We start from the raw sequence: 23,294 nt of genomic DNA on the forward strand, positions 1-23,294 counted from the left end.
AGGAGATTCCATCTGAACATGAGGAAGAACTTCCTGACTGTGAGAGCCGTTCAGCAGTGGAACTCTCTGCCCCGGAGTGTGGTGGAGGCTCCTTCTTTGGAGGCTTTAAAACAGAGGCTGGATGGCCATCTGTCAGGCGTGATTTGAATGCAATATTCCTGCTTCTTGGCAGGGGGTTAGACTGGATGGCCCATGAGGTCTCTTCCAACTCTTTGATTCTATGATTCTATGATCTTCGGAAGGAGCCCTCCACATATTAGCAACCAGAGGGCATTGTGAGACTGCTGTGCCTTTTTTCCCTAACAGGTTTTCTGCAGTAAATAAAAAGATGTAAGAAGCAGTTGAAAATAAAGGAGGGTTATGAATGCATGCTGATTATATCAGAAGCTCCTCTAAAAATTCACTTAAATGGGGTAGGATAAATATCTCCCAATGCAATTCCAAATGCTCCATGTGCTCTTCAGATTCAACATTCTTAAAAGCTTTAGTGGCAGTTCTTCCATAGTTCACGAACTGCCTGTTTAATGAAACCCACAGCAATTTCTGGCGTGTGTTGATAGCTGTTAGAGATACGTAAAGCCTCTTATGGAGCTCTTATACCTGAGTCAGACAACTTCCTCAGACGTGTAGCCTTATGCTTCTACAGCAGATAAAGCTGATTATATACTGACTGCAATCCACACCATTCCATGAAATTAAAATTCTGTCATAATCCTGTAATATATGGGAGGTGGTCTCTCAAGGAGTTTTTCCAACACTGGTTTCAAGTAAAGCTATTCATTTTTACTCATTATTGCATGGACACAGCATATCATTTGAGAACACAGAAATGCTGGACCACACCAACAACCACCATGTCAGACTACACAGAGAAGCCATTGAAATCCACAAGCATGTGGACAATTTCAACAGAAAGGAAGAGAACATGAAAATGAACAAAATCTGGAGTGGCTACCAGTATTAAAAAACTCTAAAATTACAACAGCAAAACAGCAGAGAGGAACCAACCAGGCACATCTTAACACATCTCAACAGAAGATTTTCCCAGGCTCAGCCAGGCCTTCAAATGCTAATGAAGGTGGTCAGTTGAAACATTCACACCTAGCTCCAGCAGGGAAGAGCTCTTTGCCCCACCCCAGCCATTCCACAGATATATAAACCCATTGTCCTAATTCCAACAGACCTCACTACCTCTGAGGATGCTTGCCATAGATGCAGGCGAAACGTCAGGAGAAATGCCTCTAGAACATAGCCTGAAAAAACCCACAAGAACCTATTGCATTATTGGTGTGTTCTGTAAGTTCATTCCCATAATTCCCAGCCACAAAAATAAACAAATATATAGTTTTCTCATTTGCAATAAACTTTTTCTTAAAGGGCAAATATGCAGCTCACTACGCAGGAAATTTGTAGTTTGGGGTGGAAATGGAATGATAGCATCTCATTTTAGGGCACTTTCCGCTGCCCTAAACTGAAAGCCATACCCTACTGTTTTTTCCTTTCTGAGCCCTCTTACTTACACATTTTCTTTTCTTACCACACCCAGGGTTTTATCATTTTATCTCATCTATTTGGCCTGCCCATCCTGTTCGATTTTATATTACGTTCATTTGCTGAGCGTCAGCTGCATTAAGATCACTCTGACCAAAGGTCATGAGTTCGAAGCCAGTCCGGGTTGGAGTGGGCTTCCAACCAATTGTGTAGCCTGTTGTCGACCTTTGCAACCCGAAAGACAGTTGCAACTGTCAAGTAGGAAAATTAGGTACCACCTTGTGTGGGGAGGCTAAATTAACTAATTTATGAGGCCATAAAAAAGACTCCAGCAAAGCACTCCAGCAAAATCATGCAGGGAATGCGGAAGCACTTCATCAGTGTCGCAGATGGACAATGAAAGCAACAGCTTCCCTGGCAACCAGAAAAAGTTAAATAGCCTCTGTGTATGTCTGTATACGTTGTGTGTCAAATTGGCACTGAATGTTTGCCATATATGTGTACATTGTAATCCGCCCTGAGTCCCCTGCGGGGTGAGAAGGACGGTATATAAATAATAAATAAATAAATAAATAAAATATCACAAGTACGTCTGACGGGGATGAGAGACAGGACCTTCTCAGTGGTGGCCCCTCGGCTGTGGAACGCCCTTCCTACAGAAATTAGATCGGCCCCCTCCCTGTTAGCATTTTGGAGGAAAGTGAAAACCTGGTTGTTCAAGCAGGTATTTGAATAGGCAGTGTAACGAATATAGGAATATGGAACAATTGGATGATGAGACTGGATCTTGATTTTAACTATGAGACAACAATGAGATATGATGTTTCATTGATTACTATAATGCTATTGTTTTAATTGTTTTTAACTGTTTTATGATGTTTTAAGCATTGAATTTTGCTATTGTGAACCGCTCTGAGTCGCTCGAGGGCTGAGAAGAGTGGTATACAAATATAGTAAATAAATAAATAAATAAATCATACTGTGATTATTTTTTGATGTAAGTTTTGTTTTTTGCATTCTGTATTTTATTGTGTTGTAATGTGTTTTTTGGGCTTGGCCTTATGTTAGCTGCCCCGAGTCCCCATTGGGGAGATAGTGGCAGGGTATAAATAAAGATGATGATGATGATGATGATGATTACTATTATTATTATTCTCTCCCAAACCAGTGATTGCATCAGGCTGGTTCCTTCTTACTAGAAGTCTACATAGCTTCTACAGGATCGACAGAAGTCTACAGGGCTGAAGTGGGAATGCCAGCCAATGAAGCAAAACATTGGTTGTAATGCATTGGCTGATGGGACCCAGATGGAGGGGGTATTTAAGTCTGTGTTCTCAGTGGTGGAGGCTCCTTTTTTGGAAGCTTTTAAACAGAGGCTGGATGGCCATCTGTCAGGGGTGATTTGAATGCAATATTCCTGCTTCTTGGCAGGGGGTTGGACTGGATGGCCCATGAGGTCTCTCCCAACTCTTTGATCCTATGATTCTAGGTGTGCTCTCAGGAAATAAAGCCTGACTGCTCATTGGAGGGAAGGATATTATTTATTATTTATTTACTTCATTTGTATACCGCTCTTCTCAGCCCTTAGGTGACTCAGAGCGGTTAATAACAACAGTTTCAATATACACAGTACAAAATCATTGGACATTTAAAAGCAATAGCATAACAATTAATTAAACATCAAACATCAATATAACAAATCCATCACGTCTCATCGATAGAATCAGAATCCAGTCTCATTATCCTTATTCCGTGTTCCAATAATCAATTGCACTGCCTAGTCAAATGCCTGTTCAAACAGCCAGGTCTTCACTTTCCTCTGGAATGCCAATAGGGAGGGGGGCGATCTGATTTCTGTAGGAAGGGCATTCCACAGCCGAGGGGCCACCACTGAGAAGGCCCTGTCTCTCGTCCCCGCCAGGCGTGCTTGTGAAGCTGGCGGGATCGAGAGCAGGGCCTCCCCAGACGATCTTAATGTCCTAGCTGGTTCATAGGAGGAGATGCGTTCGGACAGGTAGGTCGGGCCAGAACCATTTAGGGCTTTAAAGGCTAAAGCCAGCACTTTGAATTGTGCTCGGTAGCAAATTGGCAGCCAGTTGAGCTGGTGCAACAGAGGAGTTGTATGCTCCCCGAGTGCCGCTCCTGTTAGCATTCTGGCTGCTGATCGCTGGACCATTTGAAGCTTCTGAGCAGTCTTCAGAGGCAACCCCACGTAGAGAGCATTGCAGTAGTCTATATGGGATGTGACCAGAGCGTGGACTACTGTGGCCAAGTCAGACTTCCCAGAGGCAAAAGTACTTTGGCCACATCATGAGAAGGCAGGAAATCTTAGAGAAGATATGATGCTGGGGAAAATGGAAGGAAAAAGGAAGAGGGGCTGACCAAGGGCAAGATGGATGTATCGTATCCTTGAAGTGACTGGCTTGACTCTGAAGGAGCTGGGGGTGGTGACGGCCAACAGGGAGCTCTGGCGTGGGATGGTCCATGAGGTCACGAAGAATCGGAAGCAACTGAACGAATAAACAACAACTCCAGTCTGTCCTGGAGCACTACTCCAACACCCACCTTTTGTTGTGTTGGTTTTGTGTTCTACTACTGAAATACATGGGTGATTTACCATTCTGGGGGATGGTCAGGGATCCACTACGAACCATCAAGATTATTAAGATCATCTGGAGAGGCCCTGCTCTCGGTCCCACCGGCCTCACAAGCACGCCTGGTGGGGACGAGGGACAGGGCCTTCTCGGTGGTGGCCCCGCGACTCTGGAACTCTCTCCCTCTGGAGGCCAGAACTGCCCCATCCATCCTAACATTTAGGAAACGGGTGAAGACGTGGCTGTGGAGTCAGGCCTTCGATGAATCCCAACATCTCCCTGGCACTGATAAATTATTGGGTCCCCTTAAGGGACTCAGGGTATGTGGAGTGGAATGGGCCTCGCTTGCTTGGGGACAGAGCCCTTTCTCATTCTGATGAGCCATTAAGTATCCAGAAGACTGCAGCTTGAGCAGCTGCATATTTACTTGGAAATGAACTTTTACTTTGATCAGTAGAGCTTACTGTCAAAACTCCTTAATTTATCTTACCCTCATCCTTCCGTTTCTTATCGCTGGCCCATCTTCTGCCAACCTCAACACGTAGAGATCCATTTTGTACTCTCGCCCTCCTCGAATACTGAATCCAAAGCCTTTGGCTCCCTTCTCCATGTCGACAGTAAAATAATCAAAATCCTGCGGAGGAAACGTAAGGAAACAGATTACTTGATTTTCAATATCATTTGAATACATGGAAAAAAACACAAGGAAAACGGATTTTATTGGCAACAGCATTTCTTTCCTTTAATGAAGTCCAGACTCCAAATTCATAACTCATTGAAATGAAAGCATGCACACAGACTCAAAGGGATTTGCTGTCTATAGACTGCACATATCAAACGCAAGGCCCGCAGGCTGAATCTGGCCCGTGAGGCTTTCAAAGAAGGGTAACATAGTCATATTCATGCAGTCTAACAATGATAAATGGCCCTTTGAAGACAACCATAAGGCTGATGTGGCCTCCTGCTATAGACCAATTAATATACCAACTAAGTGGTAGCATCCCTGGTATTATGGGGAGTGCCCAATGTGAAGTACTGGCAGTCTCCAAATTACAAAACAAGGTTCTGTAGGTTTGTTCTTAAGTTGAATTTTTATGTAATTCAGAAGAGGTACATTTTTAAGTGTAAATCCAACTGATCTATCTATCTATCTATCTATCTATCTATCTATCTATCTATAACATACTAGCAGTCCCCTGCCACTAGTGGTCCCCTGTATGTAATTCAGAACAGGTACATTTTTAAGTGTAAATCCAGCTGATCTATCTATCTATCCATCCATCCATCCATCCATCTATAACATACTAGTGGTCCCCTGCCACTAGCGGTCCCCTGTATGTAATTCAGAACAGGTACATTTTAAAGTGTAAATCCAGCTGATCCATCTATCCATCCATCCATCCATCCATCCATCCATCCATCTATCTATCTATCTATCTATCTATCTATAACATACTAGCGGTCCCCTGCCATGCGTTGCTGTGGCCCAGTTTGGTGATCTGGAAATTAAATAATGAGAAAGTGTTGGTTTCTAATATATGTAATGTCTTTATGCTTGTGAACAAACAGTATTTCTTACTGTTTCTTTGCCAGTGTTGATGTGGAGATTGTCTGGTTTGCCTACTCTGGAACATGCAACATATCATTGTCCTTCTTTAGGGGTCCCTGTCGAATCTTTGATACTGCATCTGTCTTATACATATATGTGTGTGAATGGCTGGATGGCTCTTTGTCAGGAGGGCTTTGTGTTTTCTTGCCCTGGTGAAGGGAGTTGGACTGGATGGCCTTAAGGCAGAATTTCTCAACCTGAGGTTTGGGACCCCTGGAGGGGGTTGTGAGGGGGCATCAGAAGGGTCGCCAAAGACCACCAGAAAACACAGTATTTTCTGTTGGTCATGAAGGTTCTGTGTGGGAAGTTTGCCCCAATTCTGTTGTTGGTAGGGTTCAGAATGCTCCTTGATTGTAGGTGAACTATAAATCCCAGTAACTACAACTCCCAAATGTCAAGGTCTATTCCCCCCCAAACTCCATCTGTGTTTATATTTGGGCATATTGAGTATTTGCGCCAAGTTTGGTCCAGATCCATCATTGTTTGAGTCTACAGTGCTCTCTAGATGTAGGTGAACTAGAACTCCAAAACTCAAGGTCAATGCCCACCAAACCCTTCTAGTGTTTTCTATTTGTCAGGGGAGTCCTGTGTGCCAAGCTCAATTTGGTTCAATTTCATTGTTGGTGGAGTTCAGCATGCTCTTTGATTATAGGTGAACTCAGAGGCGGCCCTAGGTAATTTCCAACGGTAAGCAAACAGTATTTTGGTGCCCCCCCCCCCCCCCAACCAATCACTGATATATATTTTCTGTTCATCATGGGAGTTCTGTGTGCCATATTTGGTTCAATTCCATCATTGGTGGAGTTCAGAATGCTCTTTGATTGTAGGTGATCTATACATCCCAGTAACTACAACTCGCATATGTCAAGGTCTATTTTCCTCCAAGAGTGCCTCAAGAGCACCCCTGGGCAAAATCAAGTATACCGCGAATGCTTACTTTGCGTAATGGTTTGAGCCGCCCCGGGGTGAACTTTAAATCCCAGCAACTACAACTCTCAAATGACAAAATCATAATTTTTTGAGTGATGGTCACTTCTTGTGTTGTGAGACGTTTTGTTGCCAAATTTGGTGTAATTTCGTTCATTGGTTCTTTTGTTTTTAAGGTACTCATTACGCACAGAGCATTTTTAGATAGATAGATAGATAGATAGATAGATAGATAGATAGATAGATAGATAGATAACACCACTGCATTTGTTCGCTCTGTGCTGCAGTTCAGACCACATCACTTCCTGTCCCTGTGAGAATTGGATTTTGAAAAAAATGGCTTGTTGTGGAAACAAGGATTGTTGAGAAAGCTTCAGTGGAGATACCTTTCACTCCATGATAATTCTTTCAGGAGTGAATTTCACTTCCTAGGGGTAGATTTCTCTCACATCCTGCTATCTATCCTCTGTTCTTAACTATGAGTCATTTGTAAGTCAGATGTTTGTAACTTGGGGACTGCCTTTACTCCACATGGAGTTCCAAATATACAAATCCTTGGAAAAGCCCTTTCCACTCCGCCTTTTTAGGGTAAAGATGTATGAAAATGTGATTGTCACACTTAGAACTTTCTACAGTGCCTTTGTCACACAATCCGGATTGTGGAGGAGTAGAGGTGGGTATACTGTTGCCATCTGGTAACTGTCAGAAGTTAGGCCAAGATTTATTGGTTTGGACATCACAGTAAATCATAATTTATTGTGACGCCCCAACCAGTAAATCTTAGTGTTACTTCACAATTTATGGTGACAGGAATGAGTTTAGGCAAAAAGCAACTTTATGTACTCTTTCCCATCACTGCTGCTTCTCATCTGGCATGGCTGGCATGAGGAGAAAGCTAGTTTTCCCTTCTAGTTTTCATCCCACAATTTGTTGTATCATCCAAGCTTTCATTTTTCCTTTAGTTATATCATCCAAGTTTAGCAAACCGTGGTGAGTTTCAATAATAATGTATTCAAAACCAGTCAGCTTCAAACAATGTTTCTACAAACTAGGAATCAAAAATCCTTTGCTTTTAAAAAATCATCACCATCATCCTTTGGGCTATTTTGAGATTGGGGCTCAAAGTAGGTAAAATTTTAAAAATAATTATAATACAGTTAAAATATACAGCCAGATTATTAAAACAGAATTATGAATATCTATTTTATCTATCTATTTATTTATTTATTTATTTATTTATTTATTTATTTATTGTGTCAGGAGCAAACCAAACAGTTGCATTGCATTATTTATTTATTTATTTTATTATTTATTTACAGCTTTTATATTCCACCCTTCTCACCCCGCAGGGGACTCAGGGCGGATTACAGTGTACACATATATGGCAAATATTCAATGCCAATTTTTGACATACAAACAAATACAGACATAGACAGAGACTATTTAACTTTTTCTGGCCACCAGGGGAGCTGTCGCTTTCATCGTCCATCTGCGACGCTGATGAAGCACTTCCGCATTCCCCGCGTGCTTCCCCGCTGGAATGCTTTGCTGGAGTCTTCTTTATGGCCTCATAAATCAGTTAATTTAGCCTCCCCACACTTTAAGGTGGTACCTAATGTTCCTACTTGACAGATGCAACTGTCTTTCAGGTTGCAAAGGTTGACAACAGGCTACACAATTGGTTGGAAACCCACTCCAACCCGGGCTGGCTTCGAACTTATGACCTTTTGGTCAGAGTGATCTTAATGCAGCTGACACTCAGCCAGCTGCGCCACCCAGCCAGATGCGGCCCTCCAAGGTAATTTACGCACCCCCTGCCCTAAACTTTAGATTTAGGGCTACCCTAAGTCTGAAATGACTTGAAGGAACACAAAAACAACAATCATAATCTCAGCTGCTTTTAACAAACAAACAAACAAAACACAAAGTTTGCAAGCTTGGTAGTTGATTAAATGTCCTTTGACCAGTATCTGGCCACTTGGAGTGCCTCTGGTGTTACTATTAGGAGGTCCTCCATTGTGCATGTAGCAGGGCTCAGGTTGCATCGCAGCAGATGGTCTGTAGTTTGCTCTTCTCCACACTCGCATGTCATGGATTCCACTTTGTAGCCCCATTTCTTAAGGTTGGCTCTGCATCTCGTGGTGCCAGAGAGCAGTCTGTTCAGCGCCTTCCAAGTCGCCTAGTTTTCTGTGTGCCCAGGGGGGAGTCTCTCATTTGGTATCAGCCATTGATTGAGGTTCTGGGTTTGAGCCTGCCACTTTTGGACTCTTGCTTGCTGAGGTGTTCCAGCGAGTGTCTCTGTAGATCTTAGAAAACTATTTCTTGATTTAAGTCATTGACGTGCTGGCTGATACCCAAACAGGGGATGAGCTGGAGATGATTCTGCCTTGGTCCTTTCACTATTGGCTGGTACTTCCCGGCGGATGTCAGGTGGTGCAATACCAGCTTAACAGTGTAATTTTATTTATTTATTTATTTATTTATTTATTTATTTATTTGATGCACTTATTAACCGCCATTCTCAGCCCATAAGGGCGACTCATGGCGGTGTACAGTACACATAAAAGACAATTACAAAAGCCAGTTTCAACAACATATAGACTAACAACAATTACAGACACACTAAAAATCCGCTTCGTCTCATAGTGGAATCATAACCAGTCTATTTCTCCAGTGGTGTAGGGCGCAGACACCCCGTGATCATGCGGCATGTCTCATTAAGAGCCACATCTACTGTTTTAGCGAGAATGATTAATTATTATTAATAATTATCAATTTCATTATTAATATCAAGAATTATTATCAAGAATTATTAATGATATTAATATAATTTCAAGTGGAAAAATAAATTCCAGCTCAAGTTATTTACCTTCATGATCAGAGAAGGTGCTGGTGGAGGAGACCACTTTACCTTCCTTCCCTTCCCCTCTGGCTCCACTAGTAATTGGCGAGCCAGGAGCAGCTCCAAAGATCCAGAGAAGCTCATATGGGAAATACGGTCCACCAGAATATGGTCCATGGCATAGAAAGGATAGTGATGCAATGTGCAAAACTCGGAGTCTCTTGTCATGGTGTATTTATTGTGATATCAATGTACAGGTTAGTACGTAGGACTGGGGTGCTCAAATTAAGGCCTGTGGGGCAGATGCGACCCTCCAAGGTAATTTACCCACCTCCTGCCCTAAACTTTAGATTTAGGGCTACCCAATCTAATGTCCAGTTAGAGCAATGTCCAATCTCCATAAAATAGTAAAGAGTAGAGACATCACACTGGCAACAAAGATCCGCCTAGTCAAAGCCATGGTATTCCCTGTAGTAACCTACAGATGTGAGAGCTGGACCTTAGGGAAGGCTGAGCGAAGGAAGATCGATGCTTTTGAGCTGTGGTGCTGGAGGAAAGTTCTGAGAGTGCCTTGGACTGCGAGAAGATCCAACCAGTCCATCCTCCAGGAAATAAAGCCCGACTGCTCATTGGAGGGAAGGATACTAGAGACAAAGTTGAAGTACTTTGGCCACATCATGAGGAGACAGGAAAGCCTAGAGAAGACAATTATGCTGGGGAAAGTGGAAGGAAAAAGGAAGAGGGGCCGACCAAGGGCAAGATGGATGGATGGCATCCTTGAAGTGACTGGACTGACCTTGAAGGAGCTGGGGGTGGTGACGGCCGACAGGGATCTCTGGCGTGGGCTGGTCCATGAGGTCACGAAGAGTCGGAGATGACTGAACGAATGAACAACAAAGTCTGAAATGACTTGAAGGAACACAAAAACAACAATCCTAATCTCACCTGCCAAAAGCAGGCCAACACATACCACTGAAATACTGGTAGGTTAATGTTTAAAATTGTTCTTTGTTTTAAATATTGTATTGTTCTTTCATGTTTTTGGCACTACAAATGAAATATGTGCAGTGTGCATAGGAATTGGTTCATTTCTTACCAAATGATAGTCTCCCCCACCCCCCAACAGTCTGAACCAATCCTTGGTTTATTTATTTATTTATTTCGAGGTTTTATATACCGACCCTCTCACCTTCAAAGAGGGATTCGGACCGGTTCACAACATGTGTTAACATACAAAGAATATACAATAACAACACAATGCCACTTCATACCACGATTAAAATATCAGCACCATACACATTAAAACATTATCATCACAGTTAAAAGAGCCAAATCGTCCAACACCATCACAATCCCATTCATCATCCTCCTTTCATGTGGGCAAAGAATTAAATCAGTTGTCAAATGCCGCGTTCCACAACCAGGTCTTTTTTAGTTTCCTGAACGTCATGAGGGAGGGGGCAGTTCTGATCTCTAATGGCAGGGAGTTCCAAAGTCGAGGGGCCACCATCGAGAAGGCCCTGTTCCTCGTCCCCACCAGCCGTGCTTGTGCAAGCGGTGGGACCGAGAGCAGGGCCCCTCCGGATGATCTTAGTGGTCTTGATGGTTCATAGGGGAGAATACGTTCGGAGAGGTAAACAGGGCCGGAGTCGTTTAGGGCTTTATAGGTTAACACCAGCACTTTGAATTGTGCTCGGAAGCTAATCGGCAGCCAGTGGAGTTCGAGTAACAGCGGAGTGGTGTGCTCCCTGTACCCAGCACCCGTTAGTAATCTGGCTGCTGCGCGTTGTACTTGCTGCAGCTTCCGGGCAGTCTTCAGAGGCAACCCCACGTAGAGAGTGTTGCAGTAATCTAAGCGGGATGTAACCAAAGCGTGTACTACCGTGGCCAAGTCAGCCTTCCCAAGGTACGGATGCAGCTGGCGCACAAGTTTTAATTGTGTGAATGCTCCCCTGACCACCGCTGAAACCTGGGGTTCCAGGCTCAGCGATGAATCCAGGAGAACTCCCAGACTGCGTACCTGTGCTTTTAGGGGGAGTGTGACCCCATCCAGCACAGGCTGTAACCCCGTACCCTGTTCGGTCTTACGACTGACCAGGAGTACCTCTGTCTTGTCTGGATTTAGTTTCAATCTGTTGTCCCTCATCCAGTCCGTGACAGCGGCCAAGCACCGGTTCATGACCTGAACAGCCTCCTTAGTGGCAGGTGGAAAAGAGTGATAGAGTTGGACATCATCTGCGTACAGATGACATCGTACCCCAAAACTCCGGATGATCTCTCCCAACGGCTTCATGTATATGTTAAACAACATAGGGGACAAAACTGAACCCTGCGGGACTCCACAGTACAATGGCCGTGGAGTCGAGCAGGTGCCCCCTAAATTTGAGGACTCCTGGCTTAGGATATCAGCCGCTGGGATAGAGTACATCCACAGCCTTGAAAAGTCAGTATCACAAAATATGCTGTTATTGCAAAACAATATTAATGGCTTATTAAGATTTGACATAAGAAGATAAATCCACACAGATAAAATCAAACGGAGAGGGGAAAAAGAGACTGACACAGTTTCTAAGAAATTGTTACCAGGTTAGGATGCAAATCCCTTTAAATCTGACTATTTCAAATGTGGATTACTGATACAGTTGCAAAGATTAGGAGAATATAAAATGCTTCTCTGGTAATATGTTAAATATCTATTTATGCATGATTTCCAAATATAATGTTTCCTTCTCCTTCTGAATCTCAGGGTAGTATTTTTAAACATATACATGATACACTATATAATCCCTCCCTGTGTGCATCTTGTGGTGCCAGAGTGCAGTCTGTTCAGTGCCTTCCAAGTTGCCCAGTCCTCTGTGTGCCCAGGGGGAGTCTCTCATCTGGTATCACCCACGGATTGAGGTGCTGGGTTTGAGCCTGCCACTTTTGAACTCTCGCTTGCTGAGGTGTTCCAGCCAGTGTCTCTGTAGATCTAAGAAAACTATTTCTTGATTTAAGTCGTTGACGTGCTGGCTGGTACCCAAACAAGCGATGAGCTGGAGATGTCACTGCCCTGGTCCTTTCACTATTGGCTGCTACCTTGGGAAGTCTGACTTGGCCATGGTAGTCCATGCTTTGGTTACATCCCGCTTAGATTACTGCAACGCTCTCTACATGGGGTTGCCTCTGAAGACTGCCCGGACGCTGCAGCAAGTCCAACGCTCGGCAGCCAGATTACTAACGGGTGCTGGGTACAGGGAGCACACCACTCCACTGTTACACCAGCTCCACTGGCTGCCAATTAGCTTCCGAGCACAATTCAAAGTGCTGGTGTTAACCTATAAAGCCCTAAACGACTTCGGCCCTGTTTACCTCTCCAAACGTATTCTCCCCTACGAACCATCAAGATTACTAAGATCGTCTGGAGGGGCCCTGCTCTCGGTCCCACCAGCCTCACAAGCGCGCCTGGTGGGGACGAGGGACAGGGCCTTCTCGGTGGTGGCCCCGCAACTCTGGAACTCTCTCCCACTGGATGTCAGAACCGCCCCGTCTATCCTGACATTCAGGAAACAGGTGAAGACGTGGTTGTGGAGACAGGCTTTCGATGAATGAGACAGCACCCTAGGATTGTGGATGGAAGATGAGGTATACTTGTTTTAATATGACGACTGACCACCGTAGTTTTAAATATAGTTGTTATTTTAAATGTGTTATTGTAATTATGGACTATGATATTTTACTGATTGTATGTTTTTATGGTTGTAAACCGGGCTGAGTCCCTCTAAGAGGTGAGAAGCTCGGTATAGAAAACTTTGAAATAAATAAATAAAATACTTTCCGGTGGATGTCAGGTGATGCAATACCGGCTAAGCAGTGTAATTTCTCCAGTAGTGTAGGGCGCAGACACCCCATGATAATGCGGCATGTCTCATTAAGAGCACATCCACTGTTTTAGTGTGGTGAGATGTGTTCCACATTGGGCATGCATACTCAGCAGCAGAGTAGCATAGCGCAAGGGCAGATGTCTTCACTGTGTCTGGTTGTGATCCCCAGGTTGTGCCAGTCAGCTTTCGTATGGTATTGTTTCTAGCGCCCACTTTCTGCTTGATATTCAGGCAGTGCTTCTTGTAGGTCAGAACACGGTCCAGAGTGACTCCCAGGTATTTGGGTGTGCTGCAATGCTCCAGTGGGATTCTTTCCCAGAGCTCGGGATGATGAATTTAATAGATGGCCTGGGACTAACATTTTTTGTTTCACTCGATGACACAATCATCTCATTTGAAACATTATTTCTATGTGACTTCTTCTCCAGGTTTCAGTTCCCTGTGATATAATTTGCTTTTGTTTCTGAAGAGGCTCAGTTTCTCATCATTCCTCCTGTCAAAGTAACATCCCACCACAAACCCAATCAGAAACTTAGTTTTTTTGATGTTTAACTGCAATCCAGCTTTTGCACTTTCTTCTTTCACCTTGGTTGGAAGGCTCCTCAGCTCCTCCTCGCTTTCAGCCATCAAAGTGGTATCATCTGCATATCTAAGGTTGTTAATGTTTCAAACTATATATATTTATCGTGTTGTCAGCAACCATTGTATTACAATTCCAACAGAGCAAAACAAACACAGAGATTAAAAAGGAAAAAAAGAAAAAAAACCACACAGATTTTGCAAATTTGGTATTTGGTTAAATGTCCTTTGACCAGTATCTGGCCACTTGGAGTGCCTCTGGGGTTGCCACAAGAAGGTCCTCTATTGTGCATGTGGCAGGGCTCAGGGTGCATTGCAGCAGGTGGTCAGTGGTTTGTTCTTCTCCGCACTCGCATGCCGAGGATTCCACCCTGTAGCCCCATTTCTTAAGATTGGCTCTGCATCTCGTGGTGCCAGAGCGCAGTCTGTTCAGCGCCTTCCAAGTCGCCCAGTCTTCTGAGTGCCCAGGGGGGAGTCTCTCATCTGGTATCACCCATGAATTGAGGTGCTGGGTTTGGGCCTGCCACTTTTGGACTCTCGCTTGCTGGGGTGTTCCAGCGAGTGTCTCTGTAGATCTAAGAAAACTATGTCTTGATTTAAGTCGTTGATGTGCTGGCTGATACCCAAACAGGGGATGAGCTGGAGATGTCTCTGCCTTGGTCCTTTCACTATTGGCTGCTACTTCCTGGCGGATGTCAGGTGGTGCAATACCGGCTAAGCAGTGCAATTTCTCCAGTGGTGTGGGGCGCAGACACCCTGTGATAATGCAGCATGTCTCATTAAGAGCCACATCTACTGTTTTAGTGTGGTGAGATGTGTTCCACACTGGGCATGCATACTCAGCAGCAGAGTAGCATAGCGCAAACTAATCCTTGGAGAGTCAAATTGTTCTGAAGGTGACTCACTACTTTCCCTATTGAATGCAAGTGTAAAACAAAACAGGAGCTGAATCCATGCTTAACCACCTTTAATATGGTCTGACCCTTGCATAATGACGTGAAACAGCGCACATCTGAATGCACCCCGCTTGCTTAATGTGCATTATAAACATTTGGCCCACTGCTGTATCTGCTTGTTCTGTCTCCCGCATCCCCAGTATTTATGTCTAAGGATGGAGTCATTAGACAGTCGAGACTGAAAATGTCAGGCTCCAAGCGTTCTGCGAAGAGAGGCACCTGTTCAATTTATGCAGCGATAGCGTCGACTTGCATAATTTCAATCACAATGCAAGGACACGCACACGGACGACCTTTTGAACAAACAGTAGCTTCCCCTGAGTGTTTTTGCAGGGAGTTTTATGATTTCCTAATTACAAGCAGTCTCCGTCTAAAGCAGTCACAGAAGCGACCGCATTTATGCAGCGAGTCCATCTGCTTTGTGTTTACACCATCTACTTGGTGAGGCTGCCTAAACTATTTGTATGCAAGAAAGAGGCTTTCTTAACTATTTTTTAATATATATATATAAAAACTGGCTGCAATTAATTGAGTTGTGCTATGTCTGCAAAAGGAGTTAAATGCACGCAGTGAGACCTTGGTTCACACACATCAACATCCACATATTATAACCAAAGCTGTTTTTGAAATCTCAAGAGGTCTATACAAAATGTTTGTATTGTAGGTACCTATTGCTTCCATTCAGAAAAAAGCAAATGAAAGAGCAATACTATTGTATTGTTGAAGGCTTTCATGGCTGGAATCACTCAGTTGTTTTAGGTTTTCCGGGCTATATGGCCATGTTCTAGAGGCATTTTCTCCTGATGTTTTGCCTGCATCTATGGCAAGCATCCTCAGAGGTAGTGAGATCTGTTGGAACCACGCTCTGGTTACATCCCGTTTGGACTACTGCAACGCTCTCTACGTGGGGTTGCCCTTGAAGACGGCCCGGAAGCTCCAACTGGTCCAACGTGAGGCAGCCATGATACTAACAGGAGCAGGGCGCAGGGAGCATACAACCCCCTGCTGTACCAGCTCCACTGGCTGCCGATCTGCTACCGGGCTCAATTCAAGGTGCTGGCACTGGCCTATAAAGCCCTAAACGGTTCCGGCCCAAGATACCTAACTAACCGCCTCTCGGCCTATGAGCCCACGAGGACTTTGAGATCTTCCGGGGAGGCCCTGCTCTCGATCCCGCCTGCGTCACAAGCACAGCTGGCGGGGACGAGAGATAGGGCCTTCTCGGTGGTGGCTCCTCGGCTGTGGAACACCCTTCCCGTAGACATCAGGCTAGCCCCCTCCCTGTTGATTTTCCGCAGGAAGCTGAAGACCTGGTTGTTTAAGAAGGCTTTTGAATAGAAGTGCAATGACTGGTAACCTGACCATAGGAATGGAATAATGGAATGGTATCGGATTGTGAATTTGACAATGAGACGACTCGGAATGGTATTGTAGTAAGGTTGATGTTTTGATGAGATGTTTTGATAATTATGTATTGTGGATTATTTTAATTGTTGTTGTATCTTGCACCTGTTTTTCTATGTTGTACACCGCAATGAGTCACCAGTAGGCTGAGAATTGCGGTATATAAGCGTAGCAAATAAATAAATAAATAAATAAATAAATAAATAAACTAGGAAAATAGGTTTATATATCTATGTATTGTAGGTACCTATTGCTTCCATTCAGAAAAAAGCAAATGAAAGAGCAATACTATTGTATTGTCGAAGGCTTTCATGGCCGGAATCACTGGGTTGTTGTAGGTTTTCCGGGCTATATGGCCATGTTCTAGAGGCATTTTCTCCTGACGTTTCGCCTGCATCTATGGCAAGCATCCTCTGAGGTAGTGAGGTCTGTTGGAAGTAGGAAAATGGGTTTATGTCTCTGTGGAAAGACCTGGGTGGGACAAAGGACTTTTGTCTGCTGGAGCTAGGTGTGAATGTTTCAACTGATCACCTTAATTAGCATTTAATGGCATGGAAGTGCCTGGGGGAATCTTTCTTTGAGAGGTGATTTGATGTGCCTGATTGTTTACTCTTTGTTGTTTTGCTGTTGTAATTTTTGAGTTTTTTAATACTGGAGAGTGGACCACTCTCACAGTATTAGGACCTGAACAGCCTCCTTAGTAGCTGTTAGTATGAACAAACGCAGCAATTCATTATCACTCTTATCTTCAAATGGTCCAACGTTCGGCAGCCAGGTTGCTAACAGGAGCGGCACTCAGGGAGCACACCACTCCTCTGTTGCGCCAGCTCCACTGGCTGCCAATCTGCTACCGGGCACAATTCAAGGTGCTGGCTTTAGCCTATAAAGCCCTAAACGGTTCCGGCCCTACTTACCTCTCCGAACGCATCTCCACCTATGAACCGACTAGGACATTAAGATTGTCCGGGGAGGCCCTGCTCTCAGTCCCGCCCGCATCGCAGGCGCGTTTGGTGGGGACGAGGGACAGGGCCTTCTCGGTGGTGGCCCCTTGGCTGTGGAATGCCCTACCTGTGGACATCAGACAGGCCCCTTCACTGCTGGTGTTCCGGAGGAAGGTCAAGACTTGGCTTTATGAACAAGCGGTTGGCTAAATAGTGCAATGGAATACAGGAAGATGGTACAACTGAACATAGGAATTGGTATAAAGGATTATGATTACGGATTCTGATTTGTTGCTGAGATACTGCAATTATGATAATGATTGTTTTTTGACCTTGTATGTTGCGTATAATGTGTTTTAATTACCTTTTTCGATATTGTTGTGATAACCTTTATTATGTAAACCGCCTTGAGTCACCATTTCGGCTGAGAAAGGCGGTATAGAAGTAAAGCAAATAAATAAATAAAGAAATCTACTCTAACTTCAGGCAGATATCTTTCCAAAGTTCCCCTTTTAAGTGAAAGTACCATGGAGTGAATTATGAACTTCCTGCTTGCAAGTCATGGGTTCTGTGGGGACTGAAAAAGACTTTTAATAAATTAAAAAATGATCAATTATTGTGTTACTCGAATGTCAGGTTAGAAGAATCCTGGGTAAAAAGAACCATAGACAGTTGAAATTGTTTTGCAGTTTGAGTTTTAGGGCCCATCTACATGAGCCACTTAATGTGGAACTTGCCTGGAGGTGTAGCTACATAGCCTGTTCTCATCCTGCTACAGTCGTGGGGAAGAGCCTCAACTGTCCCTTTGAGCCTAACTTGGTTTGTCCCTGTTGGACAGTAAGCCATATCTGTGTCAATTTTTGTTGCTACAGAGGTGGCCACACAACCCCATGGAGCTCCCAGCCCAGGGGCGGCTCAACCCATTACGCAAAGTAAGTGTTGTAGCTCAGCGTCCTGACAGAGCTGCTACTCCTAGTATCAGTGGGGAAAGGTCTCCTCGGGAGTCAGAGAGTGAAAGGCAGCGTCAACACGTTAGAGAGATCCTCCTGGCACCAAGCGACAGTGATACGTTTATGGGCTTCTCAGATTACGACATGGGGAATGGGGAAGCACCTAGAGGTGTTAAAAGGACTGTTTGTGAGCCAGAATCTGAAGGAGAAGCACAGAGGAAGTGTATTCGGGAGTTACTTAGGGAACCCACTTCTGAGGAGGACTTTTTGGGCTTTGAGGGGGATTTGGGGTCTGGAAGTGACATGGAAGGGGAGGAATTGGATTGGACTCGGGTACAGAATATAAGAGACATCTGCAACCAGCCCACTTCCAGCGAGGAGTTCGAGGGGTTCATGGGGGACTGGCAGCCAGGTGATTCTTGGCAGAATCTGACCCCTGATAGTAATTGGCAAAGGTGGAGAGATGGGCATTCAGCGGCAGACTTGGAAGCAGGTGATAGCAATGATGAAAGGGTGGGGAGCTCATCAAGCTCTGACAATGAGCTTTAAGATATAAGGGAGTTCTGTTGGCACATCTAGTTGCAGGAAGCAAAGTGTCCAAATGGGACCTTACTCTTTGCCTTGCCAAACTCTCACCTTTGGGTCCCGGGCTCCAGCCTCGTGAGTTCCTGTTGTTCCAGCTTTCCAGCTTTGATTCCTTCGGATTGACCTCAGGACCGGTTTGACCATGTGCTGGCTTTTCTGGACTTTATGTGTTTATATTTTTGGGACTGAAACATTCTTTTGTTCTGAAACTGTGATTTTCTTGCTCCAGTGACTGTATTTCTACTGCATTTTGATTTTTAAGCCATTTGCTTCATTTTTAGTTTAATCTGGATTAAGAGTCTACACTATAATCCGGATTATATTTTAGTTTGCTCTATTGACTCAATTTTGGTGTCAAACTACTCCAATAGACTTCAGCACTGCTGTTAAGTGCTTTTCAAGACTTTTTGTTATCAATAAAGCTGTGTTTTACCATTTGAACTGTGTCTGGTGTGTTTGAAGGCATCTGGGTCCTGACCGTAAGCATTCGCAGTACAGTTGATTTTGCCCAGGGGCGCTCTTGGGGGAAAATAGACCTTGACATATGTGAGTTGCAGTTACTGGGATGTATAGTTCACCTACAATCAAAGAGCATTCTGAACTCCACCAATGATGGAATTGAACCAAATATGGCACACAGAACGATCAGAAAATATATATCAATGATTGTTTGGGGGGCGGGGGCAAAATACTGTTTGCTTACCGTTGAAAATTATCTAGTGCCGCCTCTGTCCCAGCCATCACTTGGCACATTTGCTAATTTCAGTAAAGGTGAGGCAGGAAAGAGGGGTGAATAAAAACACCATAGGTAAATGTCATCCCATTTTCCTTGTACCACGGAACATGGGGAATGTAGGACAGCAATACTGGTCCATGTGAATACCAGGGCGGGTATCAAATCAGAACCAGTCCAGATGTTCACAGTGTCCCAAAGTGTCGATTTTTCCTTAATGTGGAGCAAAGCCATGTTAACCAGTTTTAACCCATGTTGAGAGATGGAAAAGCCGAGGAGCAATTTCTCACCCACTTCAGGGTGCATGGCTTAGACAGACAAGCCCTTAGTCTGTGCAAAATTAGCAATAAATAAATAAATAAATAAACCAAAACAAAACAACAACAAAAACAACAACCATCATTTGCTGCACAGAAAATAATACAATGCTGTTTTTGTGTGCAAAGAAATCTACAAACGAGATCCCCCAATAGTCCCAACAGTTATTGTGCAGACACTGCTCCCTATTTGCCTTCTGTGGGAAGACTGATTTTCTGATTTGAGCAAATTTTCAGATTTTAATTTGGTCAGAGTAGTTCAATGGGTAGCTTTTGAAGTGCTCATAATGGCTTCAAATACTTTTTAAAGAGGATTATAATTAATGCTTGTTTGATTTTTGTATTCCAGGTGGGTTTTAGCTGTTTATGTCATAAGCCTCTATCATGGGCTCAAAGCCAACCTTGAAAACTTTGGCATAGACACTGGCATAGACACTGAGCTGACCTCCAACCTCCAGGAAAAGAGATTTAAAGATGGGCGTCAAAGCCAATCTTAAAAACTCTGGCATAGACACTGAGAACTGGGAAGCCCTGGCTCTTGAGCGCTCCAGTTGGAGGTCAGCTGTGACCAGCAGTGCTGCAGAATTTGAAGAGGCACAAATGGAAGGTGAAAGAGAGAAACGTGCCAAGAGGAAGGCGTATCAAGCCAACCCCGACCGGGACCGCCTTCCACCTGGAAACCAATGCCCTCACTGCAGGGGAAGATGCAGATCAAGAATAGGGCTCCACAGTCACCTACGGACACTACACTTAGAGGACCATCATTCTCAGACTATGAGGGATCGCTTAAGAAGCTTCTATCTATCCCATATAGAAAAAAAGTAGGTTATAAGTGAGACAAATACATCACAAATACTGTTTCCTATTAAACAATGTTGTTTTCTGCCCAAAAAGTAGAAATTTGTCCAGAACTGTAAATAGCCTTGTCGTTTTGAAGGAAATGGGAAAAGTATGGCTAAAATTACTCATTGATTAGTTAAATAATAAAATGTGTGAAGAATAGCACCACTACTGTATTATTACTGTACCTTGGCTTCTTCCATTTGCTGATGCAAAAATTATAGTGGTGCCAACTCTGAGTTTGCCTTTTCATATTAGTAGACAGCAGAATCAAATTCATTGCAAACTGCCTTGGGTATGGTTTATGGAAAAAGCACTATGGAAATTCTATGTGCAAGCAAATAAATACCTGGGGCGGTCTGTAATCTGATAAGGGGTATTGCCTGGTGTCAGGAGAATGTTGCCTGTAGTCTATCAAGGGGGGCTGCCGGTAGTCCAGAGGTGGTGGTTGCTGGTAATCCAATACTGGAGGATGCCTATAGTCTAACGGAGGCTGCCTATAATCCGTTGAGGGTTGCCTATAGTCTGTAAACGGAGGTTGTCGGATGTCAGGCTTTACATCCTGCCTTGCTTTTACCTCTGACCTGTAACTAAGAAATAAAGAAGAGTTACATTAGAATCATGACCATCTGTATTATGCTATTTTTTAAAAAATCACACTCAAAAACTGTCCAGTTGCTACAAATAAATGAAACACATGCTGCCATATTGTCCCTTTAGATCTCCATAAGTAATACATTCATAACTCCTTGGAAAAGAAAACAATATTGGGAAAGGTGGAAGGCAGTAGGAAAAGAGAATAATAATAATAATAATAATAATAATAATAATAATCCTTTATTTATACCCCGCTACCATCTCCCGAAGGACTCGGTGCGGCTTACAAGAGGCCGAGCCCAAATACATCAGTAAAATACAACAACAACAATACAATAATAATAAAAAAGAAAGAAAGACCATAATACTGGTGGATTGACTCAGTCAAAACAAGTCTTGATGGCTAGGGATCTTGTTCATAGAGGCACCACAAACCGAATCTGACTTGTAGCAGATAAGAATAATAAGAAGCAATAAAGGCCTACATAGAATTGAAAAAAGGGAGTAATTCTATGGGACCTCTCAAAATAATATATCTAATCTCCAAAACTTCAATGATTTTGAATTTTTGTGTGCTTAGAGGAGACTTTCCAAAAGCGAATACATGTGATTTCTTCCTCAAGGAATAGTGTATTGGATGCCACAACCCAAATCCAATGAAAAAGGGCATGGCACACTTATATGTTATGACAATGTGCTCCATGAACAGCTGCTTCAATTTTACGATCCTTTTTGGCAATCAGCTTTAATGTATATATAATATTAAATAAGTGTGTGGGTTTTTGTCCCTGGTTTGATCCTGCTCCAAGACCAGCATAGATGTATTTGAAGGCACACTTCTTCCTTCAGCGTTTTTTCTGCATCTCAGATGTTCAGTTTGTAAGGGATTGAATGTGATTCATGACATTTGAACAGAAAACCTCTATCAAATCATTGTAATTGTCAATGATTTATTGTTTGAATCACATCTCCAATGTGGCCGAAGAGGTTCTCTCACAAATCCCGCAACAACAAATCAGGGGAGGGCTTGCAGCACTGCCCAGTTTGGAAAAAGTCAGCAATGCCATCAGCCGACAATAAATAACAAAGCCAGTGGACCTGATGGGATCCCTGCTGAAATTTTTAAAGAGGGAAGACCTGAGCTGACCAACAATTCCACCAGCTCATAAAAAAGTATGGGTGACCAAGAAAATCCCAGTAGATTTCAAGGATGCCACCACCATCACTCTCTTCAAAAAAGGGGAAAGAACAGACTATCGAGGTATCTCCCTTCCAAGCTCCACTGGGAAAATCCTCGTAAGAATCCTTGCAAACTTTATGACTAAGAACTATGATAAAGACCAGAGAGGAATGCCCTGGGCCAGACTGAGTCCCTAGGAATCCACAATATTTAATCTATTCAGTGCTAAGGATGCAGAGAATTGGAAAATCATTTCCACTCACCTAAGGAGGCTCTAGATTTGAGTGAACAGCAGCCCTTTATCATCCAAGACAAAATATTTGATTTGTTGATATTTTATGTTTATGCCCACACTGTTCATTCATGATGCTACTCATGTGAGAAATACTTGGCAGTCTCCTATTATACTATTTAGAAAGTGTATCCAGGATCTACTTTCCCCTAATAACTACAAATGTAAGGGAATATCCTCTCATAACACTGCAGCCATCAAACATTCCCTGCAATATTTATTTATGTATCATATCAAAAGTGAACTGAGGGTACAGTTGTAATGTATTTTTTTATTTTAAAAAAACCCAGTTAAAAAACTTGGTATTATGCTAAATGTCCTTTGACCAGTAGTTGGCCACTTGTAGTGCCTTTGGTGTTGTAAAAGGATCTTCATTGTGCATGTGACAGGACTCAGACTGCATTGTAATAGGTGCTCTGTGGTTTGCTCTTCTCCACACTCGCATGTCGTGGACTCCACTTTGTGGCCCCATTTCTTAAGGTTGGCTCTGCATCTCATGGTGCCAGAGCGCAGTCTGTTCAGCACCTTCCAAGTCTCCCAATCTTCTGTGTGCCATCGACCAGAAGCAACTTCCCTGCAATGATCAGCACAGGG

The 23,294-nt window shown here is 43.6% G+C and overlaps 1 protein-coding gene across 15 annotated transcripts in view; it reads right to left on the reverse strand.

Annotated features, from left to right (window-relative positions):
* Window positions 1–23,294, reverse strand: part of MAGI2 (membrane associated guanylate kinase, WW and PDZ domain containing 2) — a 1,143,898-nt gene that overhangs the window by 54,784 nt on the left and 1,065,820 nt on the right. For all 15 annotated transcript variants that reach the window (XM_067468832.1, XM_067468841.1, XM_067468833.1 and 12 more), the window contains 2 exons: window positions 20,981–21,221; window positions 4,576–4,719 (listed from right to left, as the gene is read on the reverse strand). In XM_067468832.1, the coding sequence (XP_067324933.1) occupies window positions 4,576–4,719; window positions 20,981–21,221 (385 nt within the window). The remainder of the gene's footprint in view (window positions 1–4,575; window positions 4,720–20,980; window positions 21,222–23,294) is intronic.

This window comes from Anolis sagrei, chromosome 5 (assembly GCF_037176765.1).
Source record: "Anolis sagrei isolate rAnoSag1 chromosome 5, rAnoSag1.mat, whole genome shotgun sequence".
In the NCBI taxonomy this organism is placed as follows: domain Eukaryota; kingdom Metazoa; phylum Chordata; class Lepidosauria; order Squamata; family Dactyloidae; genus Anolis; species Anolis sagrei.